General features: G+C 36.0%; 1 protein-coding gene across 1 annotated transcript; it reads right to left on the reverse strand.

The window, feature by feature from the left end:
• Positions 1-7,723: 7,723 nt before the first annotated feature.
• On the reverse strand, positions 7,724-9,033 carry LOC124641871. Its single transcript, XM_047180118.1, has one exon. The coding sequence runs from the start codon at positions 8,936-8,938 to the stop codon at positions 7,784-7,786; it is 1,155 nt and encodes a 384-aa protein (XP_047036074.1). The 5' UTR covers positions 8,939-9,033; the 3' UTR covers positions 7,724-7,783.
• Positions 9,034-22,877: the final 13,844 nt, after the last annotated feature.

The following is a 22,877-nucleotide window of genomic DNA, read 5'->3' on the forward strand; positions in this document are numbered from 1 at the left end:
TTCCAAAACGCGGGCGAATTCGTAATGACACAGATTTTGTTGCTTTACTTCATGATCCATCAAAAAATGGGTTTTATTTATCCACAAGTTACGTAGGTAAATATGTAGTATTCAAAACTGCTACATAGAAAACCTGTCTAAAATACCTAAAGCTAAAACCCTGAAACCTGTGTATCTCCCGACCATAATTTCGCCAAGACCTATCGTCAAAAACAGTAATTTCAGACCCCTCTTAAAGAAAAGTACGTAAAACGTTATACGGCATAACATTACAAGGAGATCGTCATTGTTGTACAAAAGGATTTGTCATATATTCACTCAGTGATATGGGTAAAAAGAAACATGACGAAAAAAGGGTTTAAGGATACATATTCTAGGATATCTGTAAATATTTTAGACACACAATGTTGAAATTCATAGAACTTGTTGAAACTTTCGTCTAGAAAAATTCTAACGCTGAATATTTGTGCGGTTCGGAAGTCAAAGAAATGTTATGCTCATGTATTAATTTGAAACCTTATAGGCAGTTGCTCCATGTAATAAGCTGCTGCCTCATAAGTAATCACTCTATGTAACTAAGTGCATACTTAAGTGCACTTGGTTAGACTCGAAGCCTAGCCCAATATAGTTTGGAAAAAGCTAGGCAGATGATGAGACTGATTTTGAAACCAAAGGATTGTACGAGGGGTATATAAACGCAGCTGTAATTTTAAGTTTGGATTACTGCTTCTTTCACTTCAATTATTTCCAGGTATTTTACTAAAACCATCTTCTGAATAACGTATTTCGTCTCTTAACTGTAAAAATTAGCCAATTTCAAAGACTCAGGCCTACACACTCCAAGTAGGTTACCTTACCTTTTACACTCACTCAACATTTTGTAGCTCATAAAGCTGTTCGCAGTCAATTCAGAAGGACCTCCTACAAAACTAGAATTTCACGTATCGCTGTCCTATAATGTAAACCCCTTGAATTGACCATAAACCTTGTCCTTACCAACACATTGGAAAATCAACTTTGTTCGCACAGACTTAAGGTTTAAATTCCTTTATGGTGTTTTCATAGGAAAATACTGAAACCCCTATAAAGAGAAGATAAGTCTGCATATTTATGATGAGTTTTTTTTTTTGTACATAATCTTTGGGAAAGGATTTATCGTGGACGCTGGAAGTGTGTCGTGAAGTCGCAGATGGTTCTCGGAACGGTAAAGTTTTAATAGTGTCCCGATTTTTATTGGCATTTTTGATATGAGATGACTGTTTTAATGTTTTTTTCAATACGCTATCAATAAGGTAGGGTACCTATGGGTTATTAAACTTGCTGCTTTATTAATAGCTAGTAAAAAAATCGTATGTTTTCAAGGCAATTAGCTTCAATGCATTCTAAGAAATTGGATATTAGGGCCAAATCTTGTGGACATGCTTCCCATATTTAGGTTTTTGTAAGGATGTAACTGAAACTCTGAGAAAAACAGTAGCGTGAAATGTACATGAAAGCATGAAAAAAATATTTTAAATGCCTACTGAAGATCCACTGTCGTAATTAATAATTTATTTAGACACAACCAAAACAAATAAATGGCTTGAATTTTATTATAATGTTTTGTTTATTTACATACGTTACTTGTGCCTTATTTATAGTCCAGTCGATGACAGCTGAGAGTGTAAACAACGGGAATATTCATAGTAGCGACAAAAATACATTTCTCACACAAATATTTACATGTCCACATCATTCATTATGAGGGTTGCGGTGCAAGTTGAAATTTTAAATTAATTTTTAAACTGTAATTTTTTGCTATATTCAGTTCTGATTTCAGTTCTATTGATATTTTGTATTTTTTTTTAATATGAATAAAACTTTCACTGATTAAAATAATAAAATGAGTCTGTTAAATTAATATTAGGGAAATAATTACCACAAAATCTATAAAAATACCCCAAAATAAAATGAAAACATAAAACATTTTTATATTTTGTGTTTCATTTTTGTATTTTTTTTTTTACTAAAAACAGCGAGAACTTAAATTAATCACAGTATCAACAATTAATACTTTTTTTTTGTAAATCAAAATTGTGATTCTCTTATAAAAATATTTAAAACCCGCTACCACTCATCGCTCACACGCATACTTCACAACGTTTATAAATATGACGTCTGTTAGTTTCGTCTCGGACATATCTCAAATTGTCCGCACTCTGTCGTTCACTCGAGTGCACGTTTACATATTTTTACTGCAACATAACTTTGTTGTATTTGTGCCGATTTAAAACAGATTCTTGTGTGTTTTCTTTGTTTATATTATTGTGTACGTCAAGAAATAAAAATACTGTTGTAAAATATTGGTTTTCCAGAGCGATTTTTTATCATGATATGTAAACAAAGACGTGCTAAAAGTGAAAGAAAAATACCTGTAAAGAATACGTGGTATACGGAAAATCTCAACACACCTCCTTTTTGGGATGTCGTTTAAAAATCAGAGTATATATTGTTGAGATCTTGTACTAAGAAATCGTCAGCAGTATACACAAGATTCCTGAATTTATGAGTCTATTAAAAACAAACTTTCGCCCATGAAAATCGTAGTCAATATGTCATTCGCCTTCAGTATCATACTAAAAAATATTATGATAAATTCCTGCAGAAAAATTGGGGTAAAATGTGCTACAAACTCTTTGACGTTGGTATCTTTTTTATGAATTTCATATGAACAAAGTTATTCATGAAACTAGTTGGAGTTTCGGCATGTTTATCATTTTATCTGCGGTTGGGAGGAAAAATTTATGCTCTTATCTCTGTGAGTGATGCAGTAGAGATTTTGTATTGAACTTGTTGTATTAAGTTTTGAGTAGGATAGAATGTTTGAAAAATTATCAAATTGAGAGTGAGCCTAAAAGTTGCACATACCTGTTTATTCCTTTAGGAAAATAGGCTTGATTTTGTATCTGAATCCTACTTATATTATAAATGTGAAAGTTTGTGAGAATGTACGGATGTATGTTTGTTATTCAATCACGCAAAAACGGTTGGACCGATTTGGTTGAAATTTGGTATGTCGATAGGTGATACCCTGGATTAACATATAGGGTACTTTTTATCAACACACTACGCGGGCGAAGCCGCTGGCGGAAGCTAGTATTTTATAGAAAGAAAGAAAAATCATTTGTTTTTTAAGCAGACGCACACGTATCACACACAATGAGAAAATAAAAAGAAAATTACAAAAACAAAATTAAAAAAAACATGTAAAACATAAAATATGACATGTAATTCTCGATAATTTTGGTGGTGGAATAACCTTGATGGCTATAGGTAAAGCAATACCTACCTACCTTAAAAGATTTCAAGTCTAATCAACATTAGCTGTAGGTAAAATGCCTCTGATTGCTAACTGATAAAATAAGATGGATCCACTTACCAAATCACGAGAAACGAACATAAAGTCGCATATTAACAAACACAGCTTTCAATCTAACCCATTGATAGCAATTTGGTAAAGTGCAATTTAGCAATACGCCTCTTTCAGCTCAAAACGTTAGGAGCATGGAGAACAAAATGACTAGCGGAGGTGCCATAACGGTCCTCAGCGGGGCCCAGCAGAGCCAAGTCCCGCCGGGGCTGCGGGATTGTTCGAAAGAGTTACCGCGGCCTTGGTACATAAAAGGCCTGCGAAGGAACACGATGGATTTTTAGGTGTCATAACGGAGAATCGCCTAGCGCGCCAAAATACAGGTGAGCGGGGGACGAGGAACGTTACTGTTTACGCCATTATACGCATTCTTTGGATCCGACTATTTTTTAACCGACTTCCCAAAAAGGAGGCCGTATGTGCGGTGGCGTATAAACCGATTCACCTAAGAATTCGAATTCTAGGCCGATGAACCTAAGAATAGTTTTTTTTTTGCTTTTCAGTGTTTTTGGGAGTCGGTTTTATTTTTTGTAATACCAATAATCATTGACAGATGTCTCGAAGAACCCGAATGTCTCGTTAGTTCACTCGTTACTGTTTGTTTTGGTTATGCCCAACGTAAGTATTTGACCTAGAAGAAGGCGCCTGACCTACCTGCATTATGGCATCTCTGCTCATTTTTGCTTACTCCGTGGTTAGGTGCTAATCAAGCATTATCCAGGTGGGGTTGCCAACCTTTTTAAGTTAAAAGGATATTGAATAAAACATCTTTTAAATTAAATTGAGAATACCTATCACTTCGGAGATGGATTGTTTTTTTAAGTTATCGTTTTTAGATTGATGAACTTGGGTTTGGCTTTTGTTTAAAAAAAATCACGTAGTATTTGGTATACAACAATTACTTTAGCCTTCATTCCACTAACAAGAAGTGATTCTTTTATTCATTGAATGAATGTTTTTTCAACAGCTTTAAATCTAGATGTATTGGAATTCTTATTTATAACCTATGGGTCAATACTACAGTTCATGAGGAGCGGAGCAAACAGATAAAGCTTGTTATGCCAAACTTTCGATATTATGATTGACAAAATGTTGAGTATCTCTGAAACTTAAGCCCCATTTTCTCTTATTACATACTAGGCATTCTTATTAGAACGATTCCCTAAAACACACACAAAGAAAAGGGTTTCATATAGGCTTTATGCAAATCCGAAGGATTATTAGTAGGTAGGTACACTAGACCTTGGCTCGTGTAACAGCCTCTTCTTTTTTACTTAGGCGGTATCAGACCGACTGTAAACTTTGATTGGAATTGAACTTTATCTTAAAAAAAAACCGGCCAAGTACTAGTCGGACTCGCGCACGAAGGGTTCCGTACCATTATTTATAAAACAGACAAAAAAAGTCACGTTTGTTGTATGGCTGCCCCGAGAAATATTTATTTTATTCTAGTTTTCAGTATTTGTTGTTATAGCGGCAACAGAAATACATCATCTGTGAAAATTTCAACTCTCTAACTATCACGGTTCATGATATACAGCCTGGTGACAGACGGACGGACGGACGGACAGAGGAGCGAAATCAATAGGGTCCCGTTTTACCATTTGGGTACAGAACCCTAAAAAAACAATAGGGTCAACTGTCGGCCGATTGTTCAGTCTTATGAAAGGCAGCTGAAGATGTAACTTAGGAACGTAACAAAAAAAAAAACAATATATTAGTGTGATGCGATAACTACTAATTCACAACTATTAACATTTCAGACTTTCAGAAACATAGCCTTACGTCATTACAAATTGTGTTGGTAGAACTAAAGTTTTTTATTGAACAAGTTTCGGGTATTTATTCTAAGCACGTTTACTCTATCGAAGGGTCCTTTGTCCAAGGTCTAACTTTAACACGTTATAGTACAAAATTCAATTTTGAAAATAATAAAAATGAAATTGTTGTAGTTTATTTTTGTGGTCGTAAAATAACGCTTAGGAATGTCTGTTTTGTTTTATTATGTTTTTTCACTTAGATACTTTTTATATATTTATTATGGTGATTCCAGACCTTATACCTATATTACCTACTCCAGTTTTCCACGAAATGTCTTCCTTTACCTTTTATTAATAATTGGTGTCCGATATGTACTTAAAACATCAAATGTATAAAAAACTTGAATCTGTATTAATTTGTGTTTATGTTATATACTGGTAAGTACATAAATAACTTTCCACGATTTCAGATTTAACGCGAAACTGCAATTCCCGCGGGAACTGTAAAACCAGTAAAAGTCAGATTAATACAATTTATGTAGTTCGTAAACGGATAAAATACATGTTGCTTAGTTCAAACCTATATCGTGGAAGTTATTTCATGTTTTTTCTTCAAATGTTTTTTTTTATTTATTTAGAGTACCCATAGAAACATTAACTAACATACCGTTATTTTAAAAATCGATTTCATCGACTTCTTTCTTAAAGATGCTTAAATTGTGCCTTGATGTTTGACGCTCCATGCCTATATATATTATACTGCCAATGATACACTACAGTGAACAACAAAGCTTGGGGCGAAAATTGCAATGGATATTTTGTGAGGTAATTGGATTTCCTTATCTACAAAGGAAGGGCTTGTTATTTAGTAAAACATTTTTTAAGGCTTATCCTTGCCACGGTTAATATGGGTTTATTTTTCGAAGTAAAAGAAAAATTAACCAATATTCTGTATCAGAAACCGTCCGGTGAATTTGTGATTTGTCACTCGATAAGAATTTACTACGATACACTTGTATTCAGATCAAGGATCCAGAATGATATGATTAAACCGTAAGTATCCTGTAAAAATATCCAGATCTAGGTTAGAAATGACGTATCTGTGTGAAAGTAGCTTTTATATATATTACAAGTGCGACATTCCTCCAGATATCAGGAGAATTCTTCAATAATTAGCACATGCTGCGGTCCTCACTTCTATTAAAACTTGCGTGCTTCAAACTTGCTTCGATTTACTCGCGTTGGGCTATGAAATAAGCGGGTTTGAGATAATTATAATTATTCACACATAATGTAAGACGACAAAAAGTATATTTAGGGCGATAGGATGCAGATATCCTAATTCGACTGTTGGAAAAACGGACTTCCCTTTTTTGAGTTGGAAAATCATCAGATGACACCTTCAGCTGTGAGTGCAGTCAGTGAAACCTTTTCTGACTTAAACGGAGCCAGGGCCGCAGTAACTCCTTTGAACAAAAATAGGGGCAGATGGATAATTCTCTCTGTAAAACCAATGTAAGGTTTAATTTTATGTTCTAAGTGTTACCTACGAATAATTGCAAATAATAAGAAATATTTTTTATGTAATAGAAAATGTAACAAATTAATTTGTTATTAATTAATTGCTCCCATAAGTTACCGTTAACCCTTATATTCGCAACTTTCCTAGCCGCACGTCAGTAGCTGAAGTATTTGCGGGTAGTTGCAATTTGCTTGTTTGCGCAACTTTCCCCGCTGCACCAGTTCAATACAACTCTTTGTAATTAACGGCATCGGTCACTATAATATGCGTAACTTAATTAATTAGTTAGTCAAGTTGGTGTTAAGTTAGTGAAGGACCATTTCGTGGTGTGGTGTGTACTTTATATCAAGTTATGGCCGCTAATGAATACGTTGGTGTTAAGTTAGATTGTGACTCTGTATGGAGTATTCGTAAAAAAAAAATTACAATATAAAAGAGCAACAGTATTTTCACAACTGGCAAATTTGCTGCTCGGTGTTTTTGTTCTTTGTCTGCAAAATCACAAATTAAGTAGGAAACGGTTTATGTTCGTTTTGGGGGCTTTTTACATTTGAAGGACATTCTAGTTTTAACGTTGTGAAGTTTGAATTTAAATGATAGATTAAAAGGTAATAGGATTTATAAACCGATCGAACTACTATAGGCCGTCTTAAGTTAAGTTTATCAATTTGTCCTCTCTGAAAACAATAACCAAACATCCTTCACACAACAAAGTTGCATTAAAAAAAAGTGCAGACAAGTGGCAAATTGCGTCGGCGAACATTTAATGACATAATTTATTTGTGGACACTAACAGCCACAATAAGAGATCAAAATTGTGTTCACGTACACAACGGCAAATTGGGTTAACTAACTGAGGTGTTCTTGGTAATGTCGGCGCTTTAGATCCAAACCTGATTAATATTTTGAATGTGAAAGTAACTCTGTTTCACTCTGCTGAACTCTGAGCTGATTGATATTTTTTATTTTATTTTTTTATTTATTCCTTTAATTCAGGCAACTAGGGCCCATAGAAAATATAATACACAAATAACAATTAACATTAAAATTATTATAAACTAATACATACAAAAATAAAAACAATCGTCAAGTCTATTTGTTGACACGAATAGGCGGTGTCGTGTTGCACTGCGTGGTGTCGCGTAGCCTCCCGCGGAATCGCCGGAAAACGACACCTTTCGGCCAAAACTGTTCTTGGAACATGTCGAGATGCTGAGTCGGCACACGTACCACAAACGATTTGAAATTTGTATTGTGTCTCGGCTCCAACTTCTCGACTCTTAAGGTCCAGTTCGTCTTGACTCGTATATACTCCACGATCTCCTCGACCTTCGTGGAGTGATGTAAACGCGAAACATACAGCTGCGTCGTCGGTATTGCGGGGCGCAGCAGCATGTTCGGACCAGTCAACGCAGTTCCGCATTGATTTCGGCTAGATGGCTTCTTCTTCCTTCTCTCCACCTTGACGAAACCATCTGCATCAGCTTTCCCTTTACATGGTACAGATTGTACCGTACCTCGGGTTCCTTCGGGCTGTTTTTGTATCGCCACAGTAGCTTTGGGTGGCCGTTGGACGGGATCTCGCTTTACGGCATCCGAGTAAACACGTCCAAGCCTAGACGCGCTTACATTTGTCGGTGTCCCGAGGGCAGGGGACGCGGGGAGGGCGGGGCACGGTGACGCATCACTAGTAGTGGCGACGGCAGGCGACGAGTGCAATTTTGCTGACTCGGCGCGCTGCGGCGATGCGTTGACCTGTCCGTGGCATGTGTTGTCGCTGTTGGCATGCGCGTGTGACCTACATACAGAGTTTCGCAATTCAGCTACCTCGCTACGTAGATCACAGATGGTGGATTGTGATGCCTCCAGCTTCAATTGCAGCTCGACCAGGCTGGACCTTATACTCGTAATGTCCTTTAACAGCCTGGTGATGTCGACGTGATCGAAAGTGACCGGGGGCAGCTTCCGCAACTCCTTTGCCACGAACGTTGGCACGTCGTCCGGGTCGGTCTCCTTTAACAGCCTTATAGTGTCTTGGAGACTCCTCTCTCCCTTTTCATCTCGCCTGCGGGTCGGCATTCGGTCTGCCATTTGCAGCGACTCGTACAACAGCTTCTTTGCGCTGCGTATCTCCTCCTCGGTGAAGTTCGAGGTGCAAATCTGGGTCACACTGACCTCATCCATGACGTCCAGCTGGTACTGCAGGAACGCCAGGACCTCGTTCGCCACGAGTTCTTCCGAACGCATGGTATCGACTTAGCGGCGGCTGACGCCGCGCTCGGCACGAAATTAAAATAATTTCTGCGAACAGTGCAAACGCGTCCGATGTCAACGAATGAACGCGATACATATTAGGCACAGAGCCTACCTCTGTACCTAGAATTCCATAGATGAATATAGCTTACTCTTTTTGTCCGATGGATGCGAGGAATTCACCAAAGGAACAGGGATAACCATGGACAAAATCCAGTAAAAAAAATTCGAAGGATTTTTGGACACACTTATTTGTGCTACTATTTACTATTTGGATCTATTAATTGTACAGAATCTAGCCATTTTCCAATACTATTTGGTTTGATGACAAAATTAAACAATACAACTAAAGCCATTGCTTACTCATTTTTTATTGCCCAAATTACATAGTAACAAATATCTTTCAGGTGATGTGATGATCCATCTTTAGATTTATGCAGTGTTGAAAGATAGCTTCTTTTTGTGTTGAGTAGTTGCTCTGTTACTCATAACATTGTGTGCGTAATTCCTGGTAATACTGAAGTATTCGACGTACCTACACGAGCAGTACTGGTTGCGCAATTTAAATAAGAAAATAACGGCAGATACACAAAATATCATGATGTATTGAAAATAAATACCTACGATTGACACATAATTTTTAGGTCACTCTTTGAATGATGAACGATCTCAGATTACATAATTACATAACACATACATAACCTTTTGACTAACTATTCTGAAAAAAAATCATTACATATACATTAAAAAATAACTATAATTATTATTACAAAATAATATGCTTAAATATTTTTCTGAAACAAAATTGACTTCTTGATACTTGAGACTTGAACAATCAAAAAAACATAAAATACGACACAGCATCTAACACACCATCCTTACCGCGACTCGCACAAAACATCGCATTGCTCTTATTTCTCCACAAATACCTTGAAGGCAATGAATCACAGCGGTACGAATGCAAAGCGTTACACATCGCTTTAAATATATCACGCTATATTGCCAGGTGTGAACAGGAGACGATGATACGGGTATGAAGTAGCTGAAAATATATAAATACTACATGCATTCAGAAATAAAGGAAAGGGAAAGAAATCCGGAGACAGTGGCCAAGGTATACACGTAAGGTAAATTCATGGCATCCCAGCCGATTGTCAGTCACGGTGGCTGTTCTCATAGACCTAAGGAGATCAGCCAGCTGGGCAGAACATATTACAGTGTACATATTTGCGCTGACACAGGTGCAATCTCTATTCCTTAACTCTCGTAGCCCGATGGGACGGCAATCCGACATGACTGCAGAGAGAGATCAGTTACTACATATAAACATAGAAAGAAACATATAAACACATATAAACATAGAGTGAAGCATGACGGGGGATTGGTCTCCCGCCTCTTGGCTTGCCTTCATCGGCCGGTCAGAGTGGAGTCGCTAGAGTAGGGTTAGCAGCCCGCTCGGAGGGTAGGTGCCTCGTGGTAAGTGGCGAGTGGGCCGGTGATGCTGGACCCACAGGGAGCGCGTGATCTGCGTTTAAAGTCCGCCGAGGTATCCTCACCCTTCAGCCGCTCATGTACCTGTTGCCCTCTTGTTGCGATTTAGCGACTGATTCCCGGGGGCCCAGTAAGTGAGGTGGCGAGTCTCCACCTGCCATTTTTACGTGTATTTATTACATTGTTATCGGCAGGTGCCATAGTTCCCGTAGTTTCCCCATTCCTAGTCCATTAGCATCCCATCACAATAGCCCAAGTAGTTTTCATCCATAGTTAGCAATAGTTTAGCACAGAACCGGGGATTGTCCTTGGGTACATTCCTATAGTGTATACAGGGATAATCGTCGGTTTTGTGTCACCATTTCATTAAAGTTGTCTCAAAAGGGCTTCAGCGTGTTGGCTTCGGCCCCACGTTCGCCTCCCAAAAATCCGGGACTCTGTAGTCCCGAGGTCTAGAAAATTGCACCCTTTGTGGGCGAACACATGATAGCAGTGGACTCGCGCCGACGTTTACCCATGTTTTGATCGCGATAATAACTTTGGTGAAATCTCACCTTTAACCTTTAAGATTTTGTTTCTGCTAGCTTGGATAAAGCTATAGTTACAGCCATAGCTAGAAGTTCTCACAAGTTCAAGATAAAAGTTTCAATTGACATTTAAAAGTACACACCCATTCAAAATTTCACCGCGTTAACCTCAATAACCCTCAAACCAGTCCATCAACGCAGCTATTATCTTTTACAGCCACAGCCTAATAATCTTTAAAACGCGATCATCGACACACCGCTGAAATTCAGCACTTGATTGAAAATAATTTACGATCACTTTTTATGAACAATAAAAAAATAAAAGAGAATCATCTTCGGCGATTCTGATAAAGGGCTTTTAACAGCAAAATTAAATTGACCACACTTAAAAATACTTTTAAGGCCATTTACAACTAAGTATTTTTACCGACTTAAAAAAAAGAGGACGGTCCTCTGTGGTAAGCCAGATTTGTACAAGTGTAATCTAGGTATGTGTGTGTAACTGCAACTTAGGAATAACTTTAAATAATATCATTATATTTATTGGCAGTAAAATACTTCAGGTTGGACTGCATCATCAATTTATTATTAAAATAACTGATGTCCAAACATTTAGTTTGCTTTAATAAAAAAAAACCTAAATTCTATCAGTACGCTATTAGGTACTTACCTATTACCGCTATCACTACTAACTTTTTTTAATACCTTACGAATTGAGTACTGATAGGTAAGATTTATATTAGCGCAACAAATTCTCCAGCAACATAGGTAGGTACCCCATACACAAAACAATTTCCATCTCCCATAATTTCATCACAAAAAAACCCTCACACTCCCAAATTCCTGTAAACCTCACTTCTCAGTTACGTAGAACATCAACTCGATATATTTTACCCTCCCGCCACAAAGGAGGCCATTGTCGACCATATCAGCGCTGATTTTTCCCCCCTGGTAACTCCCATCTTGATTGAAAATCTATGAATACTAATGAGAACTGGTATTGTTTGTAAAAGAAAGAATTGTTCGTTAGTTCGTGGCTATTGCCTGATAGGGTTAGCACAGGTTTTCCTTGCATATTCGTTCGCGTTATTAGTTTAGCCTCTAGGGTATAAACAAACAAAACAATATTTCCTCTTTATTATATTAATTATCTTTATTATATCACAAAACAGAGACAGTATAAATAATCATTACAATTATCAAAAAGGCAAGGGTGATATTGATTGATCACCATTTCATACTAGCTATAGTTTATGGTTCTAAAGACTACATATTTTGTCTTTCTTTATTTTCTTATTTGAATAAACAAATGTAATAGTCACCACGTAAGCTCTTTGTTTTGTGGTCATGCCCAGTGACGGATAACTGATATATTAAATGTTTGAGATACCTAAGAGTGTTTTCGGGCCCACAGAAAGATGCTGTGTAAGCGAGTATGTTTACGTCCATCTTCAAGTTAACACATTCAAAAAATGCCGTGTGTTTATGAACTTAGTAGGTATCATAAGACCTACTTTATCCTGGCTACAGTAGTTATAGGAAAATATAAAAAAAAGATCTTTCGAAGAAACTGACTTTAAAAATACCTCTCAAAAATGTACCTTCAATTCTCCCAAAATTCTTTCCTAACTTCGATAAGACACAAACCGGGCCTCATCATCTATAAGAGCCGGACAAAAGCCGGCCATTCTTACATAAAGCACTCGAAGTGTCCGGGTATCCGGAACACGGGTGTCTTGATTGAAAATCATTTGCGATAGATCTAAAGCCGTATTCGAGGATTTTATGTCGGTCAAATGTTCCGTATGTATGTGGGAAGTGGTATATTTTGTGACCGAAATTTTGGGTGAATGAGTGTGGAGATATTTTGGGGTTGATAAAGTGTTAATGACATAGAAGTACAGCATTGCTGTGCCTTGCATTTTGTTTGTTTATTAAACTTTCACGCTAGGGCTGTACCAACTGAGATGAAATTCGGTACGCAGGTAGGTAGTTCTGTTTTCTGTAACCAGTCGGAGGCTACTTTTTGTCCGGGTGATGGCCATAGTTCCCTCATGCATGATGCGTTATCTAGTGAGTATATGAAAAAATCAGATTTAATGTGAACACCATAATGTGTTTTAGGGAAGTAATATTCTTATCCACTTCACTGTCCACGAAGCAGACACAAAGTTAACAATCGGTGTGTATTACATATGACTCATGGGACTGGGAAGTTATTCATTTATTAATGTGGTAAGATGAAAAATATTTTCAGTAACCATTTTAAATTAAATAATTAAATGGTATTAAAGTTTTTGCAACTGCCCCGCATTTTCAGCTTCTTAGTGTATCTGTAGGTTGTACTTAACTCAGTTCCTCAATGTTACTACAATTATAGTTCTCATCGGGAGCTGTTAAACTTCATCTTACTTAACTGTGGTACAACTAAGTTCGTGTTAAACTGTTTAACTTAAGCTTTAAGTTTTTGAGTGCAATAATTATATAAAGCTGTTGTTGTAGATGATATTTTAAATACTTACTTGGCTCCGTAGTTTCGCTTGCTTCGCGACTGTCATGCTCCATGTTAATAGATTTAAATTGTTGTTGTTAATTGACAACATAAAGGACTATGTTTTGTTTTTAGAAAATTGACATTTATGCTGTCGGTGAACTTGGGACTTAATAGCTCATTTTTTTTGTTTTTTGTTGGTCCTTATAGGATATAGATTTTATTTATCAAAAGTACCTAAATAGGTATCGTAAATTATAGTACCGAAACTAAAAGGAATCCAATAATAGTCGTGTTCTGTGTCAATGGTGTAAATAGGACGCAGATTTTCCTATTTTAGTCTCGTTCTAACATTTACTTACTCGTGGGCGATATTACCTTTTTTCTTAATACCAAACACTAGACAAATATGTAAGTACTTCCTTGAAGAAAAATAATCCTGGCCTAAAAATATAATACTTACCAAAGGCGACCTATATTTCTTTTCACATGGTGTTTTTTATACACCAACTAGCTTCTGCCAGCTGTTTCACCCGCATCCCGTGGGAACCTCTGCACGAACCCGGATAAAAAGTAGCCTATAGCCTTCCTCGATAAATGGGCTATCTAACACCGAAAGAATTGTTCAAATCGGACCAGTAGTTCCTGAGATTAGCGCGTTCAAACAAACAAACTCTTCAGCTTTACAATATTAGTATAGAAAATAGTCGAATACCTACTATTGTATGTATATTCATTGAATACTTACTTTAGCTTTAAATACCTCGTTTTGTGAAGCTAAGCTGTATTTCGTTGAACAGGAACCGGAATACTGTCTATGTTCAAATACTAAAATAGTTTGCCTTGAATTAAAAGGCTTCGTACCCCTGCTTTTGCGAGCCTACTTTTTTTTCATAGTACCTAAATAGAATATATACCTAAATAATAACAAAGACAGTGTCTGTCTGCAAATTCAATATCATAGGTAATTTTTGTACTTTACGTTTATTTCTTTTAACTACGTCAATTTGCACGATATTTAAGCCAGATAATCTACTACAATAGAATAGCAGGTCCTAGAATCGAACCCAAGAGCTCATGGAATACTTACCATGCTCAAAGTCACTATTCCACGAAGACGAAGTCGGGAGCAAAAGCAAGTTATTAAGAACCCGTATTTGATCTCTTCAAAGATGTCCATAAACGTCAGAGTTGTTATGACGATAAACTTTTTAAAAAAGAATTCAAACAAAAGAAGGTTTATGAGAAAAGGCACACCGTTTGTAGTGCCAAACTATAAATAGGTGGAGTGTAATAACATACTGTATACAAGTATGGGAAAAACCCCCTGTGACAGCTAGTTAAAAACTATCAGTGCTTTCACACTGGAGGATTTTCCGCTCAGTTTTCTCGCGTGTAATTAAACCGAGTTTACACGCTTTCGAAATATCTGTCGCGCTGCGTTTTTGTACCGGCGGGCGTGTTGTTGTCAATTATTTGCTAGGTACTGCATGTATGAATTCATGTATGATGTTGCTCGCAAGAAACGAGCGGAAAATTTGCCATGATGCTAGCTGTAATTTCCGATAAGACTGATATATTTCACTCTCATTTATTAAATCCAGGTGAATGAGGGAGTACATAAGAGAGGTCATAGGAGGAATACTCAAAGAAATACACAGGGATAGTGTAAAAGAGAACAAACAGAAGTGGTATATAAGAGAGTAGGTAGATAAGGATAATAAATAAATAAATAAATAAGGAAGTATATAAGGGTAAAGGGAAATTGCCATATTTAATGATACAATACAATACAGTTCTTCTATCCATTCATATACTTACCCATTTATCGTTTTCACAGATCGAATCGAATTCCCTCAGCTAAGAATTGAGATAATACATCTCGTATGAATATCGGGTGACACGTTACTCGTCCGTAGTTTATTCAGAGGTAAAGTTCATTGAACCCTGGTGAATCAAATTTATTTACACTACTTGTGAATACAGATGTAAAAGGGGAACAACCTTGTTTTTATGTAAGACTTGTGATGTACAATTGAGTGCAGGGATTTAGGATCAGTTGTAGGTATATAGGCTTTAAAATATCACAAAACTTTGATTTAGCAACGACCAAGCAACGCTTAAACGAAAAAAAAGATTAGATTAATAGAAATTAATCGAATTAAAGTAAAGAAATTAATTTTATTATATAACAATTCTGTAGCATTTTATATAAATATTTATTTATTTCCTATAAAAAAAACAACTACTTCAAAAAAGAAAGAAACATATTGAAAAACTACAATAAACTTAAAAATCAGTTAAGTTAAAATAACCTAACCTAACTGAAAAGTTGTAGAAAAGTTACATTGATCTTCTTGAGCATCAAACCCACACCCTCGTCTAACATCTTTCAAAATTAACTCTTTACTTAAACACAAATAATTCCCAAACTTACCACCATACACACCCCTTACCCTGCCTACCCCCAAACTGAGAGTAAGATTGTGGAATGCATTACTGTACCCAATAAGTCCGTAATAGGGGAGGTTTTAGCTATTACTGTTCCCCCAAAAAGCTTCTGATTCAGAGAAATGACCTCTCACATTGACCTTCGAGTTAGAACTGGGAAAAGATTTTATCGATAGATGTGAAAATGTTATAGATTGAATTTTAAATAGTTTATTTGTATCGTATTGTTTTTGTGCTGTGAAATAGTTTTACAATATTTTTAAATACAATAGCTTAGTGTCTAAATTGTTGGCTTGAAAATCGAGAGGTTGTGTGTTCAATTACACTATTGACGTAAAGACTATGTCAAGCATTATGGCTTGTTTGAAGGAATACTCAAAATTTAAATATTTTTCCTAGTTTAGTTTTTTTTCACTAACTTAGTTATATGTTTGTCAACAACAAAATTTTACTATAGTTATTGTTAGTATTACTCACACCATTTTAACAAAAAGTTCAAGGGTCTTTAATTTGAGTTCAGTGTTGCTTTTATTTGCCTCATTCATCGTTTTAAGTATTATTTCCTATTTCATGTTACAAGGCACTCAAGCGATCAAAGAGTTATCGATCATACGGTATATTTATATGGTGATTTCCCAAGTAATTTTCTTTTCGTGAATTATTCAATAATGTTCACAAAAAAAAATGTAGACACCAATATTATTGAGTGGTATCAATCTAATCGAAAACTAGGCCTTAGTAACAGTAGCAAAAATAAATATTTATTACATTCTTATAGAAAGGTGCACGGCAGGTTCCACGGCTATACAAATTGTGATAAAACATGGCAGCAAATATCAGAATAAAATACCTATAGTTTACCTTTTATCCGGGTACGAGAATTAGTTCCCTCTCTAAGCGGGTAAAACCACAGGCCGAAAAAAAACACTTTATAAAAGCTTGTAACTCAAAAATCGATAGTCGATATCATTCCGTCACAACACTGTCCATTTAAGCATTGTTTTACGCATCTACGGCTACCCTGTGACGTAAGCACTGCGAGAAAAACCGAGAGCAAACAAAATGCCCAACGGACATTCTCATTTTATTTCAGCACATTTTCAAAAGTACTAAATGAATGGCTCTTGTTTGTTATTCCAAATAAATCGGTACTTTTAGTGTACACTGCACACTTCAGACGAAATAGTCGGCCGACCTTGTTTTGAAGAAAATCTTGACCCCAATCAAAGTCTTCAGTTGCTAGTCGGTCTGATACCGGCTAAATACCTGATATTTGTAACGTGCGCACTACCATTCATCTTCCTACTGATTTATGACCCCAAGCAAACTATCGGCCCACTAAAAGTTTGCGGTGTGCGGTTACTATTAGTGTACACTGAGTTTTAGTGCAATATTTTATGCTTCCAAATTGTGTGGAGGGAAAACTGTTTTGTTGAACCGTTTTTTTGCGGTTCCATGAAATACAGTCATCGTAAAATTGTAGCTTGTTTTACAATGGTGCGTTTGAAAAACAATGCTTTGTTTTCTCATACATTATGTTGCAAAAAATTGGAGTAAACTGAGTGAAAAGAGTTAGATTATTTATTATTATTTTTCTATGCCATATAGTTTACAAAATGTATATTATAGAATTTACAGGGTTGAACGACGCTCGTAAATATATAATATTGCCGTTTATATTTCTCCATGACCAATTTATTCTAGTAAAGTAAAATCTAGATTACTAGGGACCTAATATTTAAGTACCTTATTTAACCGTACATACAAATATTACCTTGTTAGTTATTAACCACTATCTATTCTAGTACCATTTCTTTATTTACATAGATATTTACAACACAAAAAAAAACTATCCTAGTAAAACAATAAAAAAAAAAACACTTCTAAAACGCGTCAAAAAATTCATCCCCATCGCTGTCAACTGGGAGCGTATCCAAGAGGCTGGCAGCATTACCTCGTTGGATGGCCAAGTACCTAGTACCTAAGTAAAATCTATATTTCTAGAGATAGGTCTAGAGTCGTGGTGGCCTAGTGGGTAAAGAACCAACCTCTCGAGATGTGGGTGTGGGTTCGATTCCAGGTCAGGCAAGTACCAATGCAACTTTTCTAAGTTTGTAAGTACTTTCTAAGTATATCTTGAACACCAATGGCTGATAAAAAGGTGAAGGAAAACATCTTGAGGAAACCTGGACTATAGTCTGAAATCACCAACCCGCATTGAGCAAGCGTGGTGATTAAAGCTCAATCCTTCTCCTTGTGATGAGGAGGCCTGTGCCCAGCAGTGGGACGATAAAAAGGCTGTAACAGTACTTAACAGGTCTAGAGTCTAGAATATGCTTGCCCCATTTCCATAACAGTTTGACATTTGATTGATTGACGTTATCAACTGTTACAACAATATGTTGGCGCTATGTTCCATAGCTCATTGTCAAACGTTGTCACTCAAAGATATTGTCTGTTTGCTAATAGTAGGTACTTCAGCCTTTCATTCAGGTCATATTGTTCTAGGGTATATGTGTTCTAATTGTACAAAACTAGAGTTGTTTGTTTGTATGCTTGAACGCGCAAATCTCAGCAACCACTATACCTTTCAATTTGAAACTTTATGTTGTATAGCGAAGCGAATCGGGGAAGGAAATAGGCTAACTCACTTTTTATCCGACTGCACAAAGTTTTTTCCTTGCAAAGCGAACGAAACCGCTGATGGATGCTAGCTGATGTTTAATATGTCAGTTATACGAAGCGTTGTTTTAAAAGGCACAAACCATTTTAATTTTTGCACTGCTACATTTGCTGCGAGCTTACTTCTTCAAATGAGTGAGTTATACATACGGTCCCCTAACTTAGGGGATCGTCTAACGGCCAGTTTCTTCATCAAAAGTTAAAGTTAAAGTAATGTCTAAAGTAAAAGTAACGGTCAAATTCGTTTTTTCAAGGCTAAAGTGACAGCAAAACTAATAGAAAAATTGAATTTAACCGTTACTTTTACTTTAGACATTACTGTAGCCATAACTTTAACTTTAACTTTTGATGAAGAAACTGGCCGTAACTCATTCAAATCTTGTACATAGAACATCATCAAACCGCGAAAAAACTGCTGATTTTAATATTTATCACCATTCCTCTAGAAGGTGGTTTGTTTATACCAAAATAATCATTTGCCTGAATCGAACACATAACTTTTTTTAAACTAAATCCAGTTCGTAGTACCTAATGAAAAGGCAAAAAAAGTTTTCTAGGGACCTTTAGACCAATTGGATATTAGGTTGATCCTATCAAGGTACTATCAAGAATTGGTTTTGAATTTCATGCCTTTATTAGAAGACAGCGTTTTTGTACCAGATTCATTTGATATCCCTTACGAAGCAAATCGAGGAAGGTGAGATAAATTAACATACTTACGTACCTACATCTGCTTCCATTTTCTGAATGTCTTTGAAATCATTCCCTTTTTTGGGCTCTTTTCGGCTGGAGACCTATTTAGGTAGGTACATGTTTTTGAGTAAGTAAAAAAAAATAATTAAAAGTCAAAAAATCAAACTGCTAGACAGTCAGCTCTTTAATTCTGTCTTGGGGTACTACATTATGATCAGTAGGTATAGGACAAGATTACAGCTTGCCTCTGAAACGTACTTTAAAATGTCTACCAAATCTTGATTTATTTTAAACTAACTTCTGCCAGTGGTTTTAGCCGGGTCCCATATAGACTATGTACTTCACGCTCCATAGGTACATGGCCAATTTATCTCAGGCGTATCTATTCCTATTGATAGGAAAATGAGAAAGATAGGAAAATAGGAGAAATAATTTTCACAATAAATAAGGACATGAAAACGCCTGACTTATTTAGTGCAATTCTCAGTAGAGTATTGTAATTAATCAGGCTCAGAATGCAGAACACAAAACTACTTAATTTATACGGCACTGTACAGGAATCAAGTTAATTATTTCCATAGTTTCAGCACAATGCCGGCTTTTAGTAACAATTGCTCAAATAAATTGGAAATTAATATAGATCTTCTTATATTCGCATTATTATATTGTAGCTACACATTATTATATTGTAGCTACACAATATAATAATGCGAATACAAGAAGACGATTTTTCAAATCTGTTCAATGGTGTCGGAATCTTTAGAAATATTGTTTCCTCTTCATAACATTAGTTGTCACTTACGGCCAGTTTCTTCATCAAAAGTTAAAGTTAAAGTAATGTCTAAAGTAAAAGTAACGGTCAAATTCGTTTTTTCAAGGCTAAAGTGACAGCAAAACTAATAGAAAAATTTAATTTAACCGTTACTTTTACTTTAGACATTACTGTAGCCATAACTTTAACTTTAACTTTTGATGAAGAAACTGGCCGTTAGACAGCTAAGTATAGGTCCTAATAAGAGGGTCTTCTGAGGGTGGTGGTGTTTTTACTTTTTCACCTGCTTCCAAACTTATCTCCACACCCATTTATGTGAATCATATATAAGTTATCTCAAAGCCGAAAGTCGTTCTACCACAAACATGCAACAAACTTACTGAATTAATTTCGCATTTACAATACAAGTAAGCATTACAGCATCTGTCTAAACTCAAGTATCCCTATGCAAAGCTAAACTAAGCCAGAAATGCGTACTTTCCGCTCCTCTTAGTAAACCAGCCCCTTAGCCACGAGCCACATTTGTCATTGTCACAGGTGACAAACGGTGCTTACCATGCTCCTATCTCGACATCATTGTTTTACTTAATTAATTGCACAAATAAAGGTGGAGACAATGCTTGGTATTCACTTAGTTGGAACGTTCTATGGGTTGTGATGATTTCATGTTAACATAGCCTACTTTGTGTGACTAAGAAGGATCCTAAGGCTAGACTTACACGATACGATAGAGGCATGGTAATCTGGCAATTGAAGATCTGGGTGTTCGGTTGCTGTGGCTTATTTTTTTTGGGTAGTGTGCGCGGCTGTCTTTTGTTTTGGGAACATTTTCATTTGTTGAATATTTGTCTGTCAATGGGTAGAATTTTAGACTTCAACTCTTACATTTTTAAAGGCACAATATATGTACTTACAATGAGTTTTATATACTTACGTCATCGCCTCTATGGTGGATCCTTCTTTCGGCTCTTTTTGCCTGAATTTTCACATTTTCAGATTACTTTCTACATTTACTTTTAAATATTTCAGGTTTGGAACGATATTCAAACAAACAAACCCTTCTACTTTATAAATATGTATTAGCATAGAAGTTATTGCTGATATCAAACTTAAATTCCACCCACCCATGAAGTGAATTTAGTTTGCCAAAAATATAACTGCAAACTGGTTTAGTACTTCAAATTCTTTGGCTCTTAAAGTGCATATTAAGATACTATCGCATCAGCTACTTTGTTAAAATTACTTTATTAAAAACTTTTTATATACAGGCTGTTGTTAAAAAGAAAACATTTGAGTTTGCTGCAGAAAAAGTAAATAAAAGGTTTTTAACAAAAAAATACCCACTTATGCCTCCGTGAACAGTTTTTTCTTCTCTTTACTTATTTTTGCAAATATGAAGGTTCAAATTACAATGTCCCGTGTGAGGCCCACTAAAAATGGCAATTTTGGAATATATTCCAAATAGTAAAGCATGTAGGACAATTTGGCTTTTGCTATTGCTCGGTCACATACATAAACATTTTTAATAACAAAGCTTTTAGCCCCTCTTTAAAAAAACAACAACATGTATAAGCTCTTCATTTTAAACGAACCGTTTAAAAATATTATATTTATATTAATTAACGATTATAAAACCGAAATGGTAAATGAGTTCGCTAAATCAGAGCAAATTAAAGCTGTTTTTGGTATCTTCAATCTACATGAAGAATATACATATTTAATGGAACGCATAAACTTTGTATGAATATATGTACTTCATTAAGTTACTTCTTAAATGTTCTTACGTCATCACGATCACTAAAATCTGAGTTATAATCAAACTGACTACTTTCCGAACCCGGAAAAAATATAGCATATGTCACTCGGGTATAGCGTAGCTTCCCAATAGCTAAGTGTAATTTTTTGCGTTTTTTTTTTTTAGTAGTTTTGGAACCTTTGCCATATTCGCACACTACAGACTAAACAGCCAGCCGACAGTTCTCCTTTGGGCAAATTTAATGTTTTTCATGAGAAAATCTTGATTCCAGTCAAAGTTTTCATTCGGTCTGATATCGGTTAAATAGGTACCTGATCTGTGTAATATTCTTACAAGGAATAATCTACATACTGATTTATGAGCCCAAACAAACTATCGCCTAACTAAAAATTTGCAGTAGGTATGCGGGTACAAACTCAACGGGTACTCTTAGGTAACAAACAAGCATTAGTATAGATTATTATTGTCATACCAATGTATTTTCCTCATATATGAAAATACGAATATTTGCTCCTCAGAAAATTGATTTTTATATCGATCCACGACATATTCACGACACCACATGTCATTCAGTACATAAAGAGTAGGTACCCAAAAATAACTAGATCTCCTTTCACAAAGGGTTGAAAACAATAAAAACATATATTTTTAACTGAAATACTACACATTAACCCCAGACGTTATTACCATGAATCTGCCTAAACAACTAGTGAGCGTCTAGCCCATGGAGAACAAAATGACTAGCGGAGATGTCATAACGGAAAATCTTCTAAGAAAGTAGCACGCCAAAATGCGGGTGTTCGGGGGACGAGAAATGATACTGTCTCCGCCCTTATACGCTTTCTTTGGAACCCTATTATTTTCAAAATAAAATTACCAATCAATCAAGAACAATTCGAAAGATTGGTTTGATTTGACAAGGTACCGAATGTCTCGTTAGTTCTAGTAACTGAGCACGCCTACATTCATTCATTGCTTGACCTACAAGAAGGCGCCTGACCTACCTTCCTTATGCCATCTTCGCTGTCTTTCCTTCCTCCGCACTCCACTTTTATGCGCTTCGAAAATCG

This window comes from Helicoverpa zea, chromosome 23 (assembly GCF_022581195.2).
Source record: "Helicoverpa zea isolate HzStark_Cry1AcR chromosome 23, ilHelZeax1.1, whole genome shotgun sequence".
NCBI lineage: Eukaryota > Metazoa > Arthropoda > Insecta > Lepidoptera > Noctuidae > Helicoverpa > Helicoverpa zea.